We start from the raw sequence: 19,311 nt of genomic DNA on the forward strand, positions 1-19,311 counted from the left end.
TATTTGGCCATGTGATCTTTAGGAAGTCCATTAGTTGCTCTGAGGCCTCTTATCTGTAACATGGCGTTTTTAATTCTGTCTTGGTCACAGAATTGTTAAAAGGTATAAATAAGACTGTATTTTCTTCTATCCTGCACAATACCATGTATTTTTGTTAAGGGGTAAGTTTGAGTTTTGAAGTAATATTCCTTTTAATTTTAACAAAAAGTTATAAGTAAAGAACAAACTACAGTTACTAACAAAAGTAATCAGCCCCATTTTTTGGCAAATATAAAAGTTATTAAATGTGTGATTATTAAACTTGATATGATACATGATTGAAATTACTATTACTTTTACAAATTCAAACGGGAGATTTTAGTTTGCCTTGTTAAAATCACTGTCATGTTTCTGATGTGGCAAATATAAAAGTTATTAAATGTGTGATTATTAAACTTGATATGATACATGATTGAAATTACTATTACCTTTACAAATTCAAACGGGAGATTTTAGTTTGCCTTGTTAAAATCACTGTCATGTTTCTGATGTATTTTGCATCACACATGGATACCCTCAATAGGCAAGGGCAATAAGAACAAAATTCAGAATACTGGGTAATCTATGCTTTATAAAAGAAAGCAGGGATGGGTGGGCTGGAATAGGGATAATGGTAGAGGAGAGAGCTGGGTCAACTCTTAAAGTGTGACAATAATACATCCAGGCCCTGCCTTGACCCACCAACTCAATTGCTGGGGTGGAAAAAGGAATCTTCATTTTAAATGCCTGGATCTGCATTTAAACTCCTGTGCACTCTCAGCTTTGAGACTACAGTGCTCTAGTACAGAACCCCAAATGCCCCCATATTGTTTTTATTTTATCAAATCAGGAGCCTACAGAATACTTCACCCTTCACCCCAATTCTCTCAAGCATCTCTGGATCGCCCTGGAGTTTGTGAGGTCTATTTATTTCAGACTCATCCTTGAAGGCAGAGTATAAAGGGAAGTAAGTCCAAGATGGAAAGGTAGAATTCAGGTAGGAATCACCCTGAAAAAGAAATACCTGTTCTCTGGTTCGCCCCTCTCTCCCTTTGAACACCTAAGGGCAGACACTCAGGAATCCAAACCTCCTCCCTTTCCAAGGAGGCTGGGTAGCCTGAAGACCAAACCTACTTCACAACGCAGACTAAGGCTACCCTGTCTGCCAGTGCTGCAGGACAAATAACCTCCAGTGGAATGGTATTTCTCCCCCAACTCAGTTAACTATTAATATTATCTGTTACATAAGCCCCTTGGATAAAAAACAAAGATTGAGGGGGAAATATTATTAAAAGAGACTTAACATGAATAGTTTTCCTTTACACGTGGCATAACACATACAAAGTTTGCTAAGTATTTTAAATACTGAATATATGCCTACCCTGTCCCTCCTCTCCAACTATAACCCTTGCAGAAAATCATCAAGATGCTGTTTAAAATATAACACCAAATAACTACTGAAATAAAAATGGTATCTAGGCCGGAGTTCACAAACTAGCAGGCCTGCAGAGTGATTTTGCCCAAAAAGAGGTTATATTTAATCTGCAAAGTGTTGTTGTTTTTAATTGGAATTAATTGCCACTTTAAAAAAAAATCTGGTCCCGGTCTGGTACGGGCGCGACACTGAGGGTTGCGATCCGTTGCCAGACACGAAAAAAGACAAAAAAAATTAAAAATAAATAAATAAATAAATAAATAAATAAAAAATCTGTAATTTTTTTTTTCCTTTTTGTCTTTTTTCGTGTCTGGCAACGGATCGCAACCCTCAGTGTCGCGCCCGCACCGGACCGGGACCGGCAACGGGATCCCAACCCTTGGTGTTGCTCCCACACCTCGCTCAGCCAGTGAGCGGGAACCGGTCTGTATGTGGGATCCGAACCCTCGGTGGGAGCGCCTCTGCACTCCCAAGCGGCGCACTGTAGCAGTGCGCCACCGGGCCGGCCCCTGAAAACATCTGTAATTTTTATATAAAAATCCACATTTCTAAATTCTCTTGAAAAAGTACAAAGTTTGTAAAAAATCTGTAATTTTTATATAAAAATCCACATTTCTAAATTCTCTTGAAAAAGTACAAAGTTTGTTAATATAAGGTAACAATTGTCAAAAATTTAGTGGTAGCTGTCTCCTCCAGATGAACTCCCAGTCGCAAGAGAGGCCTACTCCTGAGCCAGCCCCCCAATCAATGCTCACCCCTTGGGCCCTGTATAGCATGGGTGTGTGGCCCTTGGCCTAACCAAGGGAATAAACACCAACCAGCCATATGACGCATCTCTTTATGGTGACTTTCAGAGCAAAGGGAGGAAGAGGATCAGAACCAAACAAAGGTGCTTTACTTTTTCCCAGCATTTGATCTAGAAATAAAGAAACCTCCAAGTAAATACTGGCAGGCATCTGGGCTGCACCACACATGGAGAAAATATACTCACACATTCTCCCTTCTCCTGTCCTCTTGCCCCTACACCACCCAATGCAGAGCAAGAAAGACAGAAATGAAATATAACGGTAACCATCTTAATGTAATAACCTGCCTACAGTTAGCTCCTCATCCCAGAGAGACTTGAAATAAAAGACAGGCACCCAGAACATCTTACACATAAAGGAAGGCCACAAACATACAAAATTCTAGAATACCAATGAACTTACAAGGCTGGGACTTTTGAGGTCAAGTTTGTTGTGCAGAGCAGGTTCCCTTTGCGCCTCTTTTTGATGAATCAATGACTCTGGACAAGTTACTCCTGATGCCTCAATTTTTTTATTAGGACTGTAAAACTACCTGCAGTCTAACCAGGAGAGTTCTTTCTTAAAATAGATATATAAATATATAATAAATAATATATAAAAATAATATATATAAATAAGGTCCTTAGTTAATCTACTTTTAAAATGTGTTAAAAATCAGATAAGTAATAACACCTCTTGAAACTCAGCAATCTTCCCTAATATGCAAGTAAAATGGTAATAAAGCAATTATGGGCAGAACTATAAACCAAAGTTCAATTCTAGTAAACAGTATCCAGGAAACCTGCCCTCGGTGAAGGTTAACAGATTGTATGGCCTGGGCAAGTCACTCTTGCTGTAGCTCTGTGGGGGGGGGCGGGGGGGGCGGGGTTAGTACCAATGATCTCTCCCTTACCTACTTCATAAGGATGTCGCAATGTCTGTAAACCACGGGGAGTACCTCAGGAACAGGGTGGCATAGCAATAGGTCATATTCACGTCATTGTTAGACTTACCTCATAAGGGGCCTCTGTGGAATGAGAGTTTCATAGGTACCTGGGAAATATGACAGATGGCTTCCCCTCCCCCACTGAAGACAGGAGAGGGGTGATGGAGACAGTGAAGGAAGCCGGATCTGTTGTTGGCACCCACCTCTGTTCTGATGGATACTGGTTTTCAGGCATCATCTTTGGCATGTGCAGGGGCTGATGTGGTGGTCGGGGCACTGCAAACGTTTGCTGTTGTGGTCCAGGTTCTGGAAGTGAATGGGGCACGGGGGCAGGGCCCACACCTTGTACTGGGCCAGCTGCAGGGGTATGTGCTGAGGTGGGCAGAGTTGGCTGAGGTGGGGGAAATAGGGAATTCTGATGGGTGGGTGACAGCGGCGTGGTAGGAGGGGTTAATGGCTTGAACCCAGAGGGAGGCTTCCTATCATAGGCACTGTAAACAGAAAAAGAGAAGGAACCATTAGCTGTGATGAAGCCATTAGCATGGTTACCAGGTCCAGCACAACGCTAGTTTGCAGCCCATTGTTGCCAGGAAATGACAGCATTAACATAGTTAAATTGCCAGCAGCCCTGAGGGAATATTTGTACCTCTGAAAAGTGACAAACACACTGCGTCACAGGGACTTGTTTAACACTTCTAGTGATTTTTCTCAAAGATAATTTTAGCCTCTGCTTCCGGTTTCCTTTTCGCCCTTTTCTAAAAGAATTCTCCTGTATGCATATGTAGGTGTGGATGGTCCCCTCTCTCAAGTATTCCAGGGTTCCCAGGAATTAGCCAGAATCCTTGTAAATTTCTGCTGTAACATCACTTGAATGAACAACCCTTCTCCTCCCCCGTTCAGGCATATCTGTGTTTATCTTCTAGAGCAAAGAATGATTTAAAATTAAAGCTTCATTCCTGAGGCCTGGATATTCTTAAGTAAAGGGCATAAGAATTGAAACTTTTTTGTGTATTCTGATTTGAAGATTACTTCTTTGGTGCTTAAAGTTCACATTAACATAGGATAGACATGAAGAAAAATATATTACCTGCTTCGAAGCCACAGATCAAATATCCCAGCATTCAAGGCTCTTTCCCTAGAAGGGCTCAGTACCATAGGAACTTAGCTCCCTGCAGAGCCACAACACTAACACTGGGCTACAACTCAAGGGTTACATAGTCAGGAAAGAAGTGTTTGCTTTACTCCAAAGCTCTGCTGAATAATACCTGGAACACTTGGTTTGATGTCTATTCCCAGAGCCTTTCTGGGCAGCCTTTCTGTGGTTCCACTTACCAATAGTTGTAGAGGCACTTTTCTCCATAGTTAGCACCAAGAGCCTGCTCATGGCTGCAGGAGGACAGCTCAGAGGAGGGGCTGTGCAGCTCCCGTTTGATCTTGGTTGGAGGTGGGGCATGAAGCACCACTGAATCAAAAGAGGGATGAGGGAGGCACAGAGAGAGGACAGCCGATTAGCAGGGAGCACAATGATTCCTTCTGCAAACCTTGCAACTAGCTAATTGTTCTTGGAAATCATGTCAAGTCTCACATCAGAGAAAGCAAAATACTTAAACATATAACCTTCCACCTAAAGCCAATTAAAAGTTCTTTAAAGTTAGAAATCGTCGTCTCATACTTTTAATTAGTCACGTCTTTCTTTCCCAAATTTCTTTGGTCATGGGTCTTACTTCCCAGAGGCTCTGAAACCCTTAAAAATCCTGTATGTGGGGCCGGCCCGGTGGCGCACTGCTACAGTGCGCCGCTTGGGAGTGCGGCGGTGCTCCCGCCGAGGGTTCGGATCCCACATACAGACGGCCGCTCACTGGCTGAGCGAGGTGTGGGCGCAACACTGAGGGTTGCGATCTCGTTGCCGGTCCCGGTCCGGTACGGGCGCAACACTGAGGGTTGCAATCCGTTACCGGTCACGAAAAAAGACAAAAAGGAAAAAAAAAAAAAATCCTGTATGTGATGGGTCTTCAGGAAAAATACAGGTGGTAGTAGAATACCAAGAGTTGCAGACATGAAGAATTTTGTTTCCAAAGAGGACAAAACAGCCAAAAATATGTTGGTAGACATTACACATTAGCTTATCAAAAGCTTTAAATTGCTGTAGCAAATACATTTCTTATTCAGAGGTATATTTACAAATTAAACATGATTTTTTAAAAGTCCATCCTCAAGTGACTCTAAATAATCAGCTGTGAGTAAGAAATACTCAACTTTAGGGGCATTACAAATTTTTTTTAAAGCAAAGGAATGAAACAACAGACTGGCCCACTCCCTAGGAAAGGCTAACTGCATACAGGAGAAGTCCTGGCAACCTCTGTGCCCACAACATCTGCTCTAGGCCTGCCCTGGTGAACAACTAGTGAGGGCAGGTTTTCATAACCAGTGCTTTCGTAGATGGTGCCAATGACTTTTCCTGAAGTCATGAAATAAGTACATGGAGCTGCTGCTTTATGTTGGAAGCCAGCTACATATTCCATATATGGTTCTGAGAGGGCAAAGTAACAAGAATCTTTCACATCAAGGCGGCTTACACACAGAGGCCAACAAAACCCAAAGAATGAAAAACCAGGTTTGCCTTTTCTGTCTTACTAGGAGCTAAATTGTTTCAGAGAGGGCATTTTGCCTAAAGGAGAAGGACAAACTCTAAAGATGCTGTACGATGAGGGCTGTCTTCTTCTAGTTCTGAGTTAGAATAGCTACTGCCTATCCAGTGGCCTTGGAAGGTGGGAGAGGAGAATGTGCAAAGCTTCTGTGCTGGCCACTTTCCACAGCATCAAAGGTCTCGTTAAATAGCTAACCACAGCCAGTACCCTGGTGACCCACTAAAATGTTCTGTCTGACTCAATGTTTACTCCTAAAACACTTTCAGGTGCTTTTTAAATTCTGAGTGATTATACTAGCTAGCATGAGCTGAATGATCACCCTTTTTCTGTATGATAAGACTAAACAACCTTCTGGCCAGCTGGTTTCTCAGGTGCCTCCTACAACCCCAAATTCTGGGCTCAGGAGTGAACACATGAGACAATGACTCTAACACAGATGACAAGGTTATAAAGCAATGTCACTGTAAAATCTTGCCAGTGACTGACTAGAAAAGACAGGTTTTCATAATTCCTTTCTTACATAACTCCAACTGCTTTTCCTGAGTACATGAAATAAATTGAGAACTAGCAGATTATATTTAGAAGTCATTAGCGTCTCTTGTGATTTTTTGATGGTGACATCAATGGCAACCAACACTCAATTGTTATTAAATGTTTTCAGACATTCAGACACAGAAACTAGCTTAGCTTGTTATTGTTTGAATGTCGTTAGTAAATGAGAAGAGAGTCAGAGGATGTGACATGGAAAACCATCCCTCCAGTGCAGGCCTTCCTTGCACTGGTCTTCTGCCGTAAAAGTTCCGGCAAAATAATAATGAGAGGTAATGATGCCCCGATTTAAACAAAAGTTACAAGTCCTTGAAAAATCTACTTTTCTTACTTTATGTAAAGGTGATCATTTATAATCAGGGCTTTCCCTAAGTCTGGAAAGTAAAAACAATTATGGTATAATTCAGTTTTATCATTTCGAGGTTGTAGAAATGTCTTGACATTTTTACAATATTATTATAAAAGTTATCAGTTCCACTGACAAGACTAACACACACTAAAGGGTAAACTAAAGTTGCCCAGAAAGAAGAATTTTATAATGGTTCCAGGAATAGGATATATCCATTTAAAAAGAGAACCTAAACTGCCAGCTAATTTTGACATCTTTGTTTTTTCAAAGCTAGACAGTACTATTAGTGGGTTGCTCTAAATTATATAGTATCTTCTACCCCCAAATTGTCTTAAATGTGAAAATTTAAGTTCTCTATACAAAAGGGAAGTTCAAAAAATATTTGATCAGTAAATAAACGGATTATATTTTCAACTGGCTTTTAACATTGAAGGCAGAGACCACATCTACCCTACAACGCTGGGTACAATGTTAATCATAAATACATTTTCCCCCAGAAATCAACCATTTGAGGAGGAGAAGAATATGAAACACTGCAGAAACAAGAATGGAAGCTTTCACAGATCTACACCGACAGGAAAGCCATTAGGGGCTCTGAGGAAGGGTCAGCTCCCCAAAGGTCTGCTGGACTAGAGAATGTGTGAAGGAGCCTGATCATGGCATGCATTAGTCAGAGGTAGTGATTTATTTAAAGCAGGAACTCAGATGCCCAAGGAATGCTCCTTGTTTCCGTCTGTTTCCTCATTTGTAAAATGAGGTATGTGACACTGTCTTAAGAAATAAAGAAAATGGCACAGCACCTTGCAGATGGTGCTATGATATTGTGTAATTATACCCTGTGCTTTCAAAAATAGAGTATTTACCTTTGCACAGCCAACTTACTAAATGATGATAGAGACCCAAGACTATAAAGAATGGCAATAAATTGGAATTGAAAAAAGACCATAAATTCTTGAGGGAGTGGAAAAGAAATGCCAAAAAAGTCGACTATTTGAGCTGACAAACACCTTCAAGAATTAGAAACTGAATTTAAGCTCAGTGTTATAGAAGATGGGTCCACAAAGTCAGTGATGCCCTGATGATGATTCTTGATTAATATGGACCATCTTCTTTGTCATAAAGATCCCTCTGTCTCTCCCTCCCTCCATTCCTTCCTACCTTTTTTCTTTCCTTCTTTCTCCGAGTATCCTCTACAGGCCAAGCATTCTGGAGGCGCTGGTGGTATGATGCTAAGCAAAACAGACATGGTCCTTTCCCCATTGGCATGCATAATTTAGTGAGGGATCTGACTATTAGCATCTTCTCATATATGCAGTTAGAGATAGACTTGGGCCTCAGTACACTTAATTCAAGACCTTACACTTATAGGTAAGGACCCTGAGGCCCAAAGGAATTGCTCAGGGTCTCAGAGCCGCTGCTATGAGAGGGGAGGGGCGTCAAGGGCTCCCCACTGTCATTTTGGCAATCTTCTACCACATGGATAGAAATGGGAGATATTCCACTCCACTCATCTACTTTGTACATTAAAAATAGAAGACATAATTTTTTTTTTTAACTAAAACAACAAAAATATCACATTACACCTGGTTGAGAGAAAGTGCCCTAGAACAAAGGAAAAAAATGGATGAGAAGAACTAATACCTCTGGAAAAGAACAAGGAAGACAGACCAAGAAAGATGCAGCCAGACAGATCCCTTACCATTTACTTCGTGCCAAGTTGCTCTTACGTATCTTATTTCATTCAAACTTCCCAACCCAATGAGAAAGCTGCTCCCATTGTCTCCATTTTATAAATGGGAAAACAAGGGTCAAAGTAACTTGCTATAGTCTCACAGCTAGTAAGTGGCCAGGATTCCTACCTAAGCAGTTCGGAGTCATTCCATTATATCGTCTCCCAGAGGGAATCTGAGAGAAAAAAGGCTAAATCAAAAAGGCATTATAAGATATAGGGAAAGAATTGGAGAAGGAAGACAATGCAGGAGCAGACAACGGAAGAATAGTTTTTGCCAAGTCTCAGAGCTGTATCCTCACGTGTACTCTACTTTCTCCAGCGGAAGACACACCTCATATACCTAAATCCACGCAACGACTTAAACCTTCCCCTATTTCTAGGACACTGCTCGGGATCTCTCTTTCACCCCTACAGAAAGCTAACATCTCTGACTACAGCAGCCTTCACTTTTTGCATTTCTTGCCTCCCATTCTAGTGTTGCACCTAAAAGGTCTCATTCCCCTTCTATATTCCAGCTGATCAATATCCTCTGCTCACTTAGACAGTTGCAAGCACTCTGGAAGACTGGTATCTTCTACAGCCAGTCACTGACTCCACATTGTTGCCATGAATACCCCATCTCTCTCCCCAGAAGCCCTGCCCCTCCTTAAAATAACTTCTGGACAATCCTCCCTTGCTACCACCTCTGAGGCAGGAACACTTTGAGTGAGCTGTCTGGATTCCTATTTGACTGCAAGAACTCTGTCAGGGATACATGCAGAAATATACACAAGCATCTTGCTTGTCAAGAGTAGGAAAGAAAAAGGTGTTAGCTTATAAGATTTAATTAAGTTCCTATCTGTGGGTATGCACTACAAAGTACAATGTATTGCTTTGTATATCACCATAACACCATTTTAAATTTAGATATGATGTTCATGTCAACCAACTTAACTTCACAGTTGCTTTTCTTACTAAACTAGGGAACTCCTTAGAAGATATTTCCATCTGACACAGGAATCAAAAATCAGGCCTGGGCCTACCCAATGCTATAAGGCAGGAAAAATATATGCATAGCATATGGATTAGAAAGGAAGAAATGTAACTGTCATTATTCACAGATGGTCTGATTGGGTATATAGAAAATATAAGAGTATCCACGAAATATAAGAAACAATAGGCTAATTTAGCAAGGTCACTGGATACGAGGTCAATTTATAAAAAGAACTGTCTCTAAATATAGTAACTAAAACAATGTGAAATTAAAAAATACATTTACCCCAGCAAGAAAAACATAAAATACCTAGGAAAACATCTAATAAAGGACACATAAGATGCCTACACTGAAAACTACAAAACTCAGAGGAAAATCAAAGAACTCACAATAAATGGAAGGCTATATCATGTATCATGTTCATGAACTGGAAAGCTTGATATTGTAAAAATATCAGTTTTTCTGAAATGTATCTATAGGTATGTAACCCCAAACAAAATCTCGGCACTACACAGAAATGAGAATAAAGAAATTACAATTACCGCTTAACTACATGGACAAATCTCACAAATATGTTGAGCAAAAGAAGCCAGACACAAAAGGGTAACATACACACTGTATGAATTGAATCCATTTCTATACAGTTTGAAAAGAGACAAAATTAACCTATGGTGTTTAAAGTCAGGATGAGGCTGGCCGGTTGCTTACTTGGTTACAGCATGGTGCTGATAACACCAAGGTCAAGGGTTCTCATCCCCGTACCAGCCAGCCACCAAAAAAGAAAAAAAAAGTCAGGATGGAGGTTACTCTCAAGGGGACAGTGTCTGTTAAGGAGTCTTCTTATATTCTGATAAGTTCTGTTAACTGATCTAAATGCTCATATCGCCTATGAAAACTCATCAAGCAGCTATACCCTTATGATTTCTGTTACTTCAATTAAAACTACTATTTAAAAAAAAAAAAAGCAGCCCTATCCTGGTCAAAAAGCACCATTGAGTTAATAATACTAAGATTTCTCAAATCTTATTAAATCTTTCTTCTGTGACGGTATAGAAACAGTCTTCCAAAGAAATAACCCAATTGTTTTAAAAGAGATAAAATACACAAACTGGTCCATTCAAGAGAAATAATTCCCTCTGCTGACAGAATCTGTTTCCTGCCCACAAGTACAGGCCTGTGGACTCTGTCCAAGGCAGCCACCCCTTGCCAGTGCTACAGTGAACTACACTATTACAGCACCAAGGATGAAAATGAAGGAAAACACTCTTGTTGAATGTTATGATGAATGACAGTTCCATTCAGAAGGAATTTTTTTTTAGAAAGACAAAAACCACCTTGTCTAACAACGCTTTCCTCTGATGCTTCCTAATCATTAAAGTTTCAATTTGTCACAGACTTTGTGGCGAATACATAAAACATTTATGTGGCTGCAGAGCGTTACAGAAATTGCCAATCAGTGATACTGTGGTCTGAGGGGAGAAGGACTAAGCCCATCCTATTTCCTTTGCTTCACACAGGCTTTGCCTGTCTTCTACCACTTGCCACCATTCAGGTTTTGTTTTGGGGTCTTCTTCCTCCCTTCTTCAGTTTCATTACCTTCATGTGGGGCAGACTCATCTTTCCAAAATCAGCATTGCAGCCCTGACCTCGGGGGAGGACCTTATTTGGTCACATGTCAACAGCCACGATCCTCTTACTTTACATGGAAACTTGTATCTCATGATGCAAGTTAACCAGAACACCAATTTCTGCTTCTGAATGGCATGTCCATGAGGCTATGTCTCAGGTGGCCAACCTATGTCTCCAGAGCCTCCCACAGCACTTCTGAACAAATGTGATGTGGAATGTATGTAAACAGTCATGGCCAGATACTTCCCAGGATCTCAGAGCCATAATCCAAAAGTGAAGGCCTACTCCCAAGCTTGCCACTCTCTAGGCCACCAGCTTTGGGTCACTGCTTCTCTCTTACACTACTGCAACCCCACATTATTTCCCTCTACAGGAAGAATTATGTACTAGTTAATTCATGAATTGGGGTGGGGGTGAGGGGAGCCTGAGACATCTGCTCATACTATTCTTTGGTTGTGGCAATGAGTAGAACATGAAGAAAGAAGGCAGAGAAAAAGACTATCGTGCAGAGGGACATGTGAATATAAAAATGGCACTGGCAAAAAAGAACTGAAGGATCCACCAGGGAAGAGCAGAGGTGGCCTCTTCTCCTTTCTCCCCTGATTTACCCTTAACTTGTCTGAGTACTCCACTGGCAAAATCCAGAGAGCTTTAAGTCACGAGAGGGAATGTATCCTGGGTTGTGGTTTGAAAAGCCAAACAAAGCCAGAAGGTCTTTTATCCAGCATACTGATGCCTGTTCTTAGCTCTGGCCTTTTTTGATGAATTTTGAGACAAAGCTCAAATAGCTAGTTAGTAGAAAAAGAGACATAGATAGGATGAGGCTTACTTTTTAAGTTCTACCATATTACCACAACGGGTCAGAAATATTTCTTTATTTTAGGACTGAGTGGATTAGAAACTCATTTCAGGCATAAAATTTATTATTAATATCTCAATATTCTTTATAATTGCTACAGCAGCACTACTGAATGACAATGATAGTAGATAATACCCTGTTCTGGGAACCTGGGAACCAGGGAGGTTCACAAGGAGATAAAGTAAGCAGATAAGTTCTGGTACTTAAAAAGAATATCTGGAGAAGGAGATGTCTTTTGGATTTCTAAACAGAATAAGAGGCACACTCAAACTCATTTTAATGGTTAACAATGATCCTGCCTAGTAATAATCTTCAAAAATAAAAATTGGAAATGTTATCAAATTTAGTTAGGGTGCACAAGTTCTAAAAGCAGAACTGGAGTAGGTATGGGGGAATGTGCTGTTTTCTTTAATATCTAACACAGCTAACCTTTGTAAGCATAAGTTCTCTTTTTAATATAGTAAAAATCACCCATAAATAGTAAAATCAACTATTGAACAAGCTGTCATAAAAATTTTTAATGAGTCCCTCAAAAGCCTCAAACATGCACAAACCATCTCTGACCCAATCATCTCCATTTGCTACACTCTGCTCTTTTATCAGTGTTTTAAGTTCAATCCAATAATGTGGATGTGAGAGGTGAGAGAATCAACAATACAGATTGCCAGGCCTAATGTCAGCATTTCCAGATGTTCTTTTAAAAATGTATCCTAAAAAAAAAGTTAACAACAATAAAATAACTGGCCAGTACTCTTAAAAAAAAAAAATTCAGTGTTATAGGGGCAGAAAAAAGGTGGGGAGACTGCTACAGATTAAAGAAGATAAACGAAGCACCAAAATAAATGCAATGTATGATTCTTAACTGAATCCTAGATCAAAAACAATATCAACTTCAACTATAAAGACATTTGGGGACAACTGGGGAATTCCGAATATTACTGAATAAAAGTTAATTTTCTTAGGCTACATAGAAGAATGTCCTTAATCTTTGGAGATGCACACTAAAGTATTGTGGTTGAAATGTCATAATGTCTGCAACTTGCTTTCAAATGGTTCAGAAAGAAAAAGTATATGTGAGTATACACAGAGATGAAGCAAATGCAGCAATATGTTTTAAAAATAAATCAACAAGACAGATATTATATCCCATGTCCTCTGAGATATTTGGAGGAAAAAAATCCTTTATCTTACAATTGACTAACATGTCAAAAGTAGAAATGCTAAGAACACCAAAACTGTGCATTCACACATGAAAAAAGCAACCTTTGACCTGTTACCAAATCAGAAGGATAATATAGCCCCGGGAATCCAAAATTACACAGGATAAATGTTGGTCATACTCTAAAGTCTAAGCCAGTGGTTCTCAAATATTTTGTTGGCCTTGGCCCACTTAGAAAGGATAAGGTAACAACCTAGAAAGGGCAAAATGATCAATGAAAATAACGCCTATTGGTAATTCCATATACATATTAATGCACATATATCAAGAACTAAAACATATGCCCAACTCAAGACCACAAAACATTCCTGAGAAAAAATGATGAATTTCTACTCCTTCTGACTATATATGAACATCAGGTTTAGAACATTACCAGAACAGCTGGACAACTTGTTAGATTTCATCCCTGGACTCCTCAAGAGGGCACAAAGCTGCCATCACCAAACTGTGAAGGGCCAGGACCAGGGCGAGGAGGAGAGGCTTGAAATGGGTGGCCTAGGCTATTGCTGCTCTGAGCCTTAGGGGAAAAAGGCACAGGAGTTTCTGTGGGCTCCAACTGGCCCAACCTAGCTTACCAGGCCAGGAGATCATAAAGAAATATGGAGCTAAAGACTGAAAAATAAAGTATGTTGGCTTAGAGAATCCCCTGTGCATTTAAATCCTGGGACCCAAGGATGGCAGAGGACTCTGGTGTGGAATCCAGGCCCTCCAAACATCTCATGACTAACACCTAGGTGGACATATCACATACAGGGCTGAGATTCCAGGGTAGGCTCATTCCATAATCTCAAACTGCAAGAACAGCTGTAATTGTCCTGGGCCAAGTCCTACATGAAGAAAGCAAAGCTTCTGCTCTGGGATAGGATTTGGTATCAGTAGGTATAGGGAAGGATTGCTTCAGGATTGGCCTGGCTGCAGAATTCAGGATTTTAGATTAGTGACTAATAGTGATGATGGGAGGGGGTTATGGTGTTAATTACGCCAGGGTATTTTTTCCTATTTGTCTTTTGTTTCTTGGGGAGGAAAAGGACTGACTGTCACCCTGGTAGTGTATGTCAGGGCTGCAGGGTATAGGATTATACCATGAGGTAGCAGAATTTGTCAATAAACAATTACAGAAGCCCTTCCTATAAGGCCAATTTCATTTTCTGTACAATAAATAACGCAAGAGCCAAATTAGGAACTGGTAAAGCTAGTTCCTGGAACATTTGGCTCCTGGAATCAGATTTCTCCTATGCAGTGGGAAAAAACTATAGTCAGCAGAAAAGAGGCTTCAGGAATTGGTGTGTAGACAAAAAAACCACTCTACTCTTCATGATCTAGACTTAAGAAACTTGGAGTAATATAATCAGCAGAAGAAAAAAGGCTCTGACCTTATCATGAGATGGACCATGGGAAAAGACAGATGCAATGAATAGGGTTAGGATTACATTGGTATAGGAACAAGATCTGCTTAAGATTGAGATTCAAGTTTTTGAAGTTTTGATGAACCTGCATAAAAATGGTGGGGAATACCAGAGTGAAATAATAACCACTGAAATTAGAGCGAGGGCTTGCTACAGTGAAAAAAGAAGTGAGGGAAGGAAATGCCTTTCTTGCCCATAAGAGTAGATGAGGTTGTACCAAGTGTTTGGAAATTCAAGAGTTGGGACCTTTCTGGGGAAGATTTTTGGGATGCAAGGAATTTTGTTGGTGAGCTCCTAATGCTAGGCACCTTGCTTGAAAGATAGTGTAGAGACTCTTTCTCCAAAGAGCCCACTCAGTTCATAAATGGGTTGGCAGAACACCTGGTTATCAGGGACACTGGAAGATTACTTTACAATTCTGAAAATAGAAACCTAGAGGCCTTGAATATGAGTTAGAAATTAAAGGGAGGAAAAGGAGCTTAGAAAAGAACTGAACCAACTCTGAAAATGTATAAATAGCATGAGTAGAGAGTGGTATCTGAAATATCTCTAAGAGGCCACCTGCAAAGGTAGTGGAATTTCTCCTAGGATACAGGAATTAAGAGTTATCAATAGAAGGCTGGCCGGTTAGCTCATTTGTAGCTCTCTCAGTTAAAGCATGGAGCTGATAACACCAAGGTCAAGGGTTCAGATCCCTATATCGGTGAGCCATCAAACAAACAAAAAAAAGTTATTGGTAATTTCCCCCACCTGAGCTTTAAGTTAAATAACAGAACTGATATCATGAAAACATTAAAACCATGAGGCCATGTTCTGTAAGCCTCTCTTCCATGTCTTGTTTCTTCAGATAACCCTAAATCTCTGCCATGGACACAAGCTGACAACAGCAGTATGGGTCTAGGTTACGACACATATAATGACTAGGCTTCTCGAATGTTGCTTTCTCTGGGGAAATGCTGGCTGTATATAGAATCAGTGCTTCAATGACAAGATGCTGCAGAGTGCATATTGGTTCTGGAGAGCAAGGCATTTCTAAAATGCGTTTGTATAGGGCCAGTGTTATGGTATTTTATGCCCTTACTGCTTCCTGGAATGTGGATTATATGGGATACAAGACAGATTCAACAATGGAGAAATCCAGCTCTGAAGGTGCCAAAGCACGTTAACAATTCCAGCTTCAGGGGGTCCCAGGCTGTTGCTGCCATTAGACCCCAGAACGAAGCCCTTCTGACTAGGATAAAGGAAGGAAAAGATGACAATAGTGGTTTTTCACTTACAAAGGGATTTTAATTTCTTTGCAGGAAGGATTGACTTGACAAGGGCTTACACTTTATAGGAAAGGGCTTTACTTGGCGGTGTTCTTACACTGTTGGAACCATATTATTTGAACTAGAAGGTTTATATTCTCTAGTGACTTCATATAACACAGAGCGAGGGAAGGCAGTTTGGAGATTTGCTTCTGCTAGGCCCAGTTCAATGGTTACAACATCCAGCAAAACAATTCCCCCCTTTCCCCCTCCAATGGCTTCTTCCAGCAATGGCAGCGGCTGGCCAGCAGAACAGCACATGGCATCTCACAAGCAATTCACCAACTGAAATAATACTATTGATCAGAAGGTGAAAAACTACACTTTTCCCATGAAAATCAGCTTGGGAGATCATTGTATAGTGTATAATTACAACCCAAGAGGTGGGATAGTACACTCAGCTGACCCCTCAAAACATGGGGCGTACTCCAAACTCCAGGGGGAGCTCAAGGCTCCCCCTACCTCTTCACTACCTCCCTCCAAAAGGTGATCCAGGTCAAGGATAACAAAGGTCCTCAACATCAGACAGTGGGACAGACAAAGAGGGCATGGCTTTGGCTAGGAAGAGCAAAAGAAGTCCTCTAAGCAGTCTACCTCCTCCTCTGCATGAGGCTGGAAGCTGCTCCTGCCCTCCAAAGACTGAGAGGGCCCCAGGAAGAGCTCAGAGTGATGGGCCTGTCACAGGAAGGCATGGACTGACCTGTTGTTGGCCTTCAGAGCAACAGAGTCATCAAGGGTAACCTGTGGTCCAGTAGCAAGTTTGCCAGGGTAGAGAAGCTGGCAGGTTATGTCCTTGGTCATCAACTAGGAGGGCTGGTTGCTAAGTGGGTTTTGGGATTCTGGCCTTGTCTTTTCTTCACCTCTATCAATACTAATAATAATGACATAGATGATTTTTAAAGGTTTCTATTCTACATCTGGCTAAAATGGAAGGAAAGACTTTTTTGGATTAATGTTCCTTCTCACCTCCCAAAAGTGGTCATGTAAGTAAGAGGAGCCCAACTTGGGTGTACATACCAATTCAAGAATGTCCTGATTCATAGATGGTGAATTGTAAGAACAATGGTCTGTCACTAAATAGCTGCATCTTGTCCTCAGTACAAAATTACCTTTCCAAACAGAAAACCTCTGTTATCTAATGGGAGGAAAACTGAATGCCAATGGTAGTCGAGATTTTTTTTTTGACCCAGATGAACCAGCTTCAGATTTACTTCCTTTAAGTTCACATTCTTTCCACACTTCAGCATTATTCTTGAAACAGCTTGGATGTGTACAGTTCTTTTTCTTTAAAAGACTCATTTATCCTAACAATTTAGGATTGCTTTAGAATTCTGAAAATGAAAACCCAGAGGACTTGAACATAAGAGTTAAAAATTAAAGAGCAGAAAAGGAGCTTAGAAAAGAACTGGACCAACTTTGATTGAGGTAGGGCTCATGTATCAATAGATATCAGACTCGTCCATAAAAAATACTGTCTCTAATTGCAAAGTGTTAACACATTCTTGAACTTGTGGGCCATGGAGAAACCAAAGCATTTAACAGTCAGGTAAAAGGCTTGTCCGAGGGTACACAGCTGACTCTGAGGAGAGTAAAGACAAAAATAGAGGTTCCTCTAGCTTATAATGTACCACCCCCACTCAACTACTATGGGATGGGGCTTTTTAGACCTACAGCCACAGAGCTGGCTTCCATCTGGGGTGTATGGTTAATTTTTTGATTAAGAGACTAACAGGATAAATATGTGAGTGATTGGTCTAATTACACCAAAAGGAAGATACGAGCATTATTTAGAATAATGTTTTACTATTTTCCTTGGGCAGCTGTTCAAAGAATTTTAATATTCAACCTTTACCGATATGATAGGCAACTATTTGTTTTATTTTCAAGATTGAGAAAGAAGTCTAAAGGGAGCCCTTGATCTCCCACTCCTCTGTTGCTAGCGATGACAGGGTGACCTCCTCCACTGTGGCCTGACATCAGCCTCAGCAGCCTGCACTGTGGAGGGCTGCTCACAGCGGAACATGCAATCAGGAAAAGGGAAAACATGACATTTTTCCTGAAAGGTTAAAAAACGCAAAACTAAATAAACCTTAAGCTTAAACTTTAACATCCCTTCTATAATTTACTCTCAACTTATGTAATTCTTATCTAAACTGGCACTAAAATAAAACGTTAACAGTACTTGAAATAGGATTTAAGCACTGTGGAAAATCTTATCTTCATCTTCAAATTTAAAATTCATCCTTAAAATCTGACTGGCGAAAATCCAAACCCCAGGGAAATGGGCTTCTGCCCCAGATCCATTCCCTTCTATCTATAGCCCCACTTCTCCTAAAAGCAGAAACTCAGCAAGTGCATCAAGGGTGCCTAAACTGTGACTTGTTCTCTAGCACACAGTCAGACTGGTAAACATAGCATTAACTGCTCAAAGTCTAAATGTGGCCTAGCAACACTTGGCTAGTGTTATGTGTTCAAAAGAGGAAACAGAAATAGCCCTAACTAGCTTTCTCCTATTTATCTCTAAGGTCATCCCAAGGACCCTCAGAACTTAGGATCAGAGACCCTTTACATAGTTACTGAAAGCTACTATGGGGCTCTGGAAGATGGGTGGGAAGGGAACATGGTAGAGAACATACACATCCCGTTCACCAGGTAGCCACTGTGCGCAGAGGAGCCACTGCCCCTGAGGCGGTATAAGGAAACACATGACAGGGCCTCTTTTGCATTTGGAGACACTTAGAGCCTAAGAAACATGGTTTGTTTCTTATTTCAACAGGAATGGAAATTGGGAAGCAGGGACTAAGTTTTATATTCATCCAAATACAGAATACATCAAAAACCCTATGCTGTTTTCCCCATATTCCTCAAGAAATAAAATTCCATGGCTGGTGAGGAAGGAAAGGAATGAAGATGGAGCTGAGGAGGAGAAATTTTCTGACTCAAGATATCTCCCAGCACAGCAGAGTTATCACTGCTCAATTATTCTCTATTAAAATTCAGATTAGGAAACTTGGGGTAGGCTCCAGGATCTGGTCTTTACTGTGGGTGACTGAGTGGAAGAGACATCCCCCCTCTTCTATTCTACCTTTTCTATGGGAAAAATATAAAAGACTCTCATTAAGTGCTCTTTCAGGCTATTGCAAAGCATCTGCAGGCACTTGGCTGAAAAGTGTTTATGTAAGCTTAAGTCCTCCTCAGCCCCTCTGGAGAAGCACGCGTATCAGCAGCCTCTCACACAGCCCCCATCTAGGGTTACCTCCTGAGAGGTTCCAAACTCTCTTGCAAAAGCACAATCTGCCCAGGCCTGTACTCTTTTTAATAGGGAAAGGAAGACATGCTTGCAAGACCAATTTACAGCAAGCGAAAAATTTCAGGAAAAAAATCCTTAAGCAAAACACAAGTGCAAACAGCCTTATGGTTGTGAGGATGAGGAGCAGGAACTAAGAAGACCTCTTT

The 19,311-nt window shown here is 40.7% G+C and overlaps 1 protein-coding gene across 1 annotated transcript in view; it reads right to left on the reverse strand.

The window, feature by feature from the left end:
* Positions 1 to 19,311, reverse strand: part of ETV5 (ets variant 5) — a 57,854-nt gene that overhangs the window by 27,182 nt on the left and 11,361 nt on the right. Inside the window, exons 6-7 of the mRNA XM_008577879.1 lie at positions 4,517 to 4,646; positions 3,388 to 3,675 (exon numbers count right to left, since the gene is read on the reverse strand). Coding sequence (XP_008576101.1) covers positions 3,388 to 3,675; positions 4,517 to 4,646 — 418 coding nt within the window. The remainder of the gene's footprint in view (positions 1 to 3,387; positions 3,676 to 4,516; positions 4,647 to 19,311) is intronic.

This window comes from Galeopterus variegatus, unplaced genomic scaffold (genome assembly GCF_000696425.1).
Source record: "Galeopterus variegatus unplaced genomic scaffold, G_variegatus-3.0.2 Scaffold1596, whole genome shotgun sequence".
NCBI lineage: Eukaryota > Metazoa > Chordata > Mammalia > Dermoptera > Cynocephalidae > Galeopterus > Galeopterus variegatus.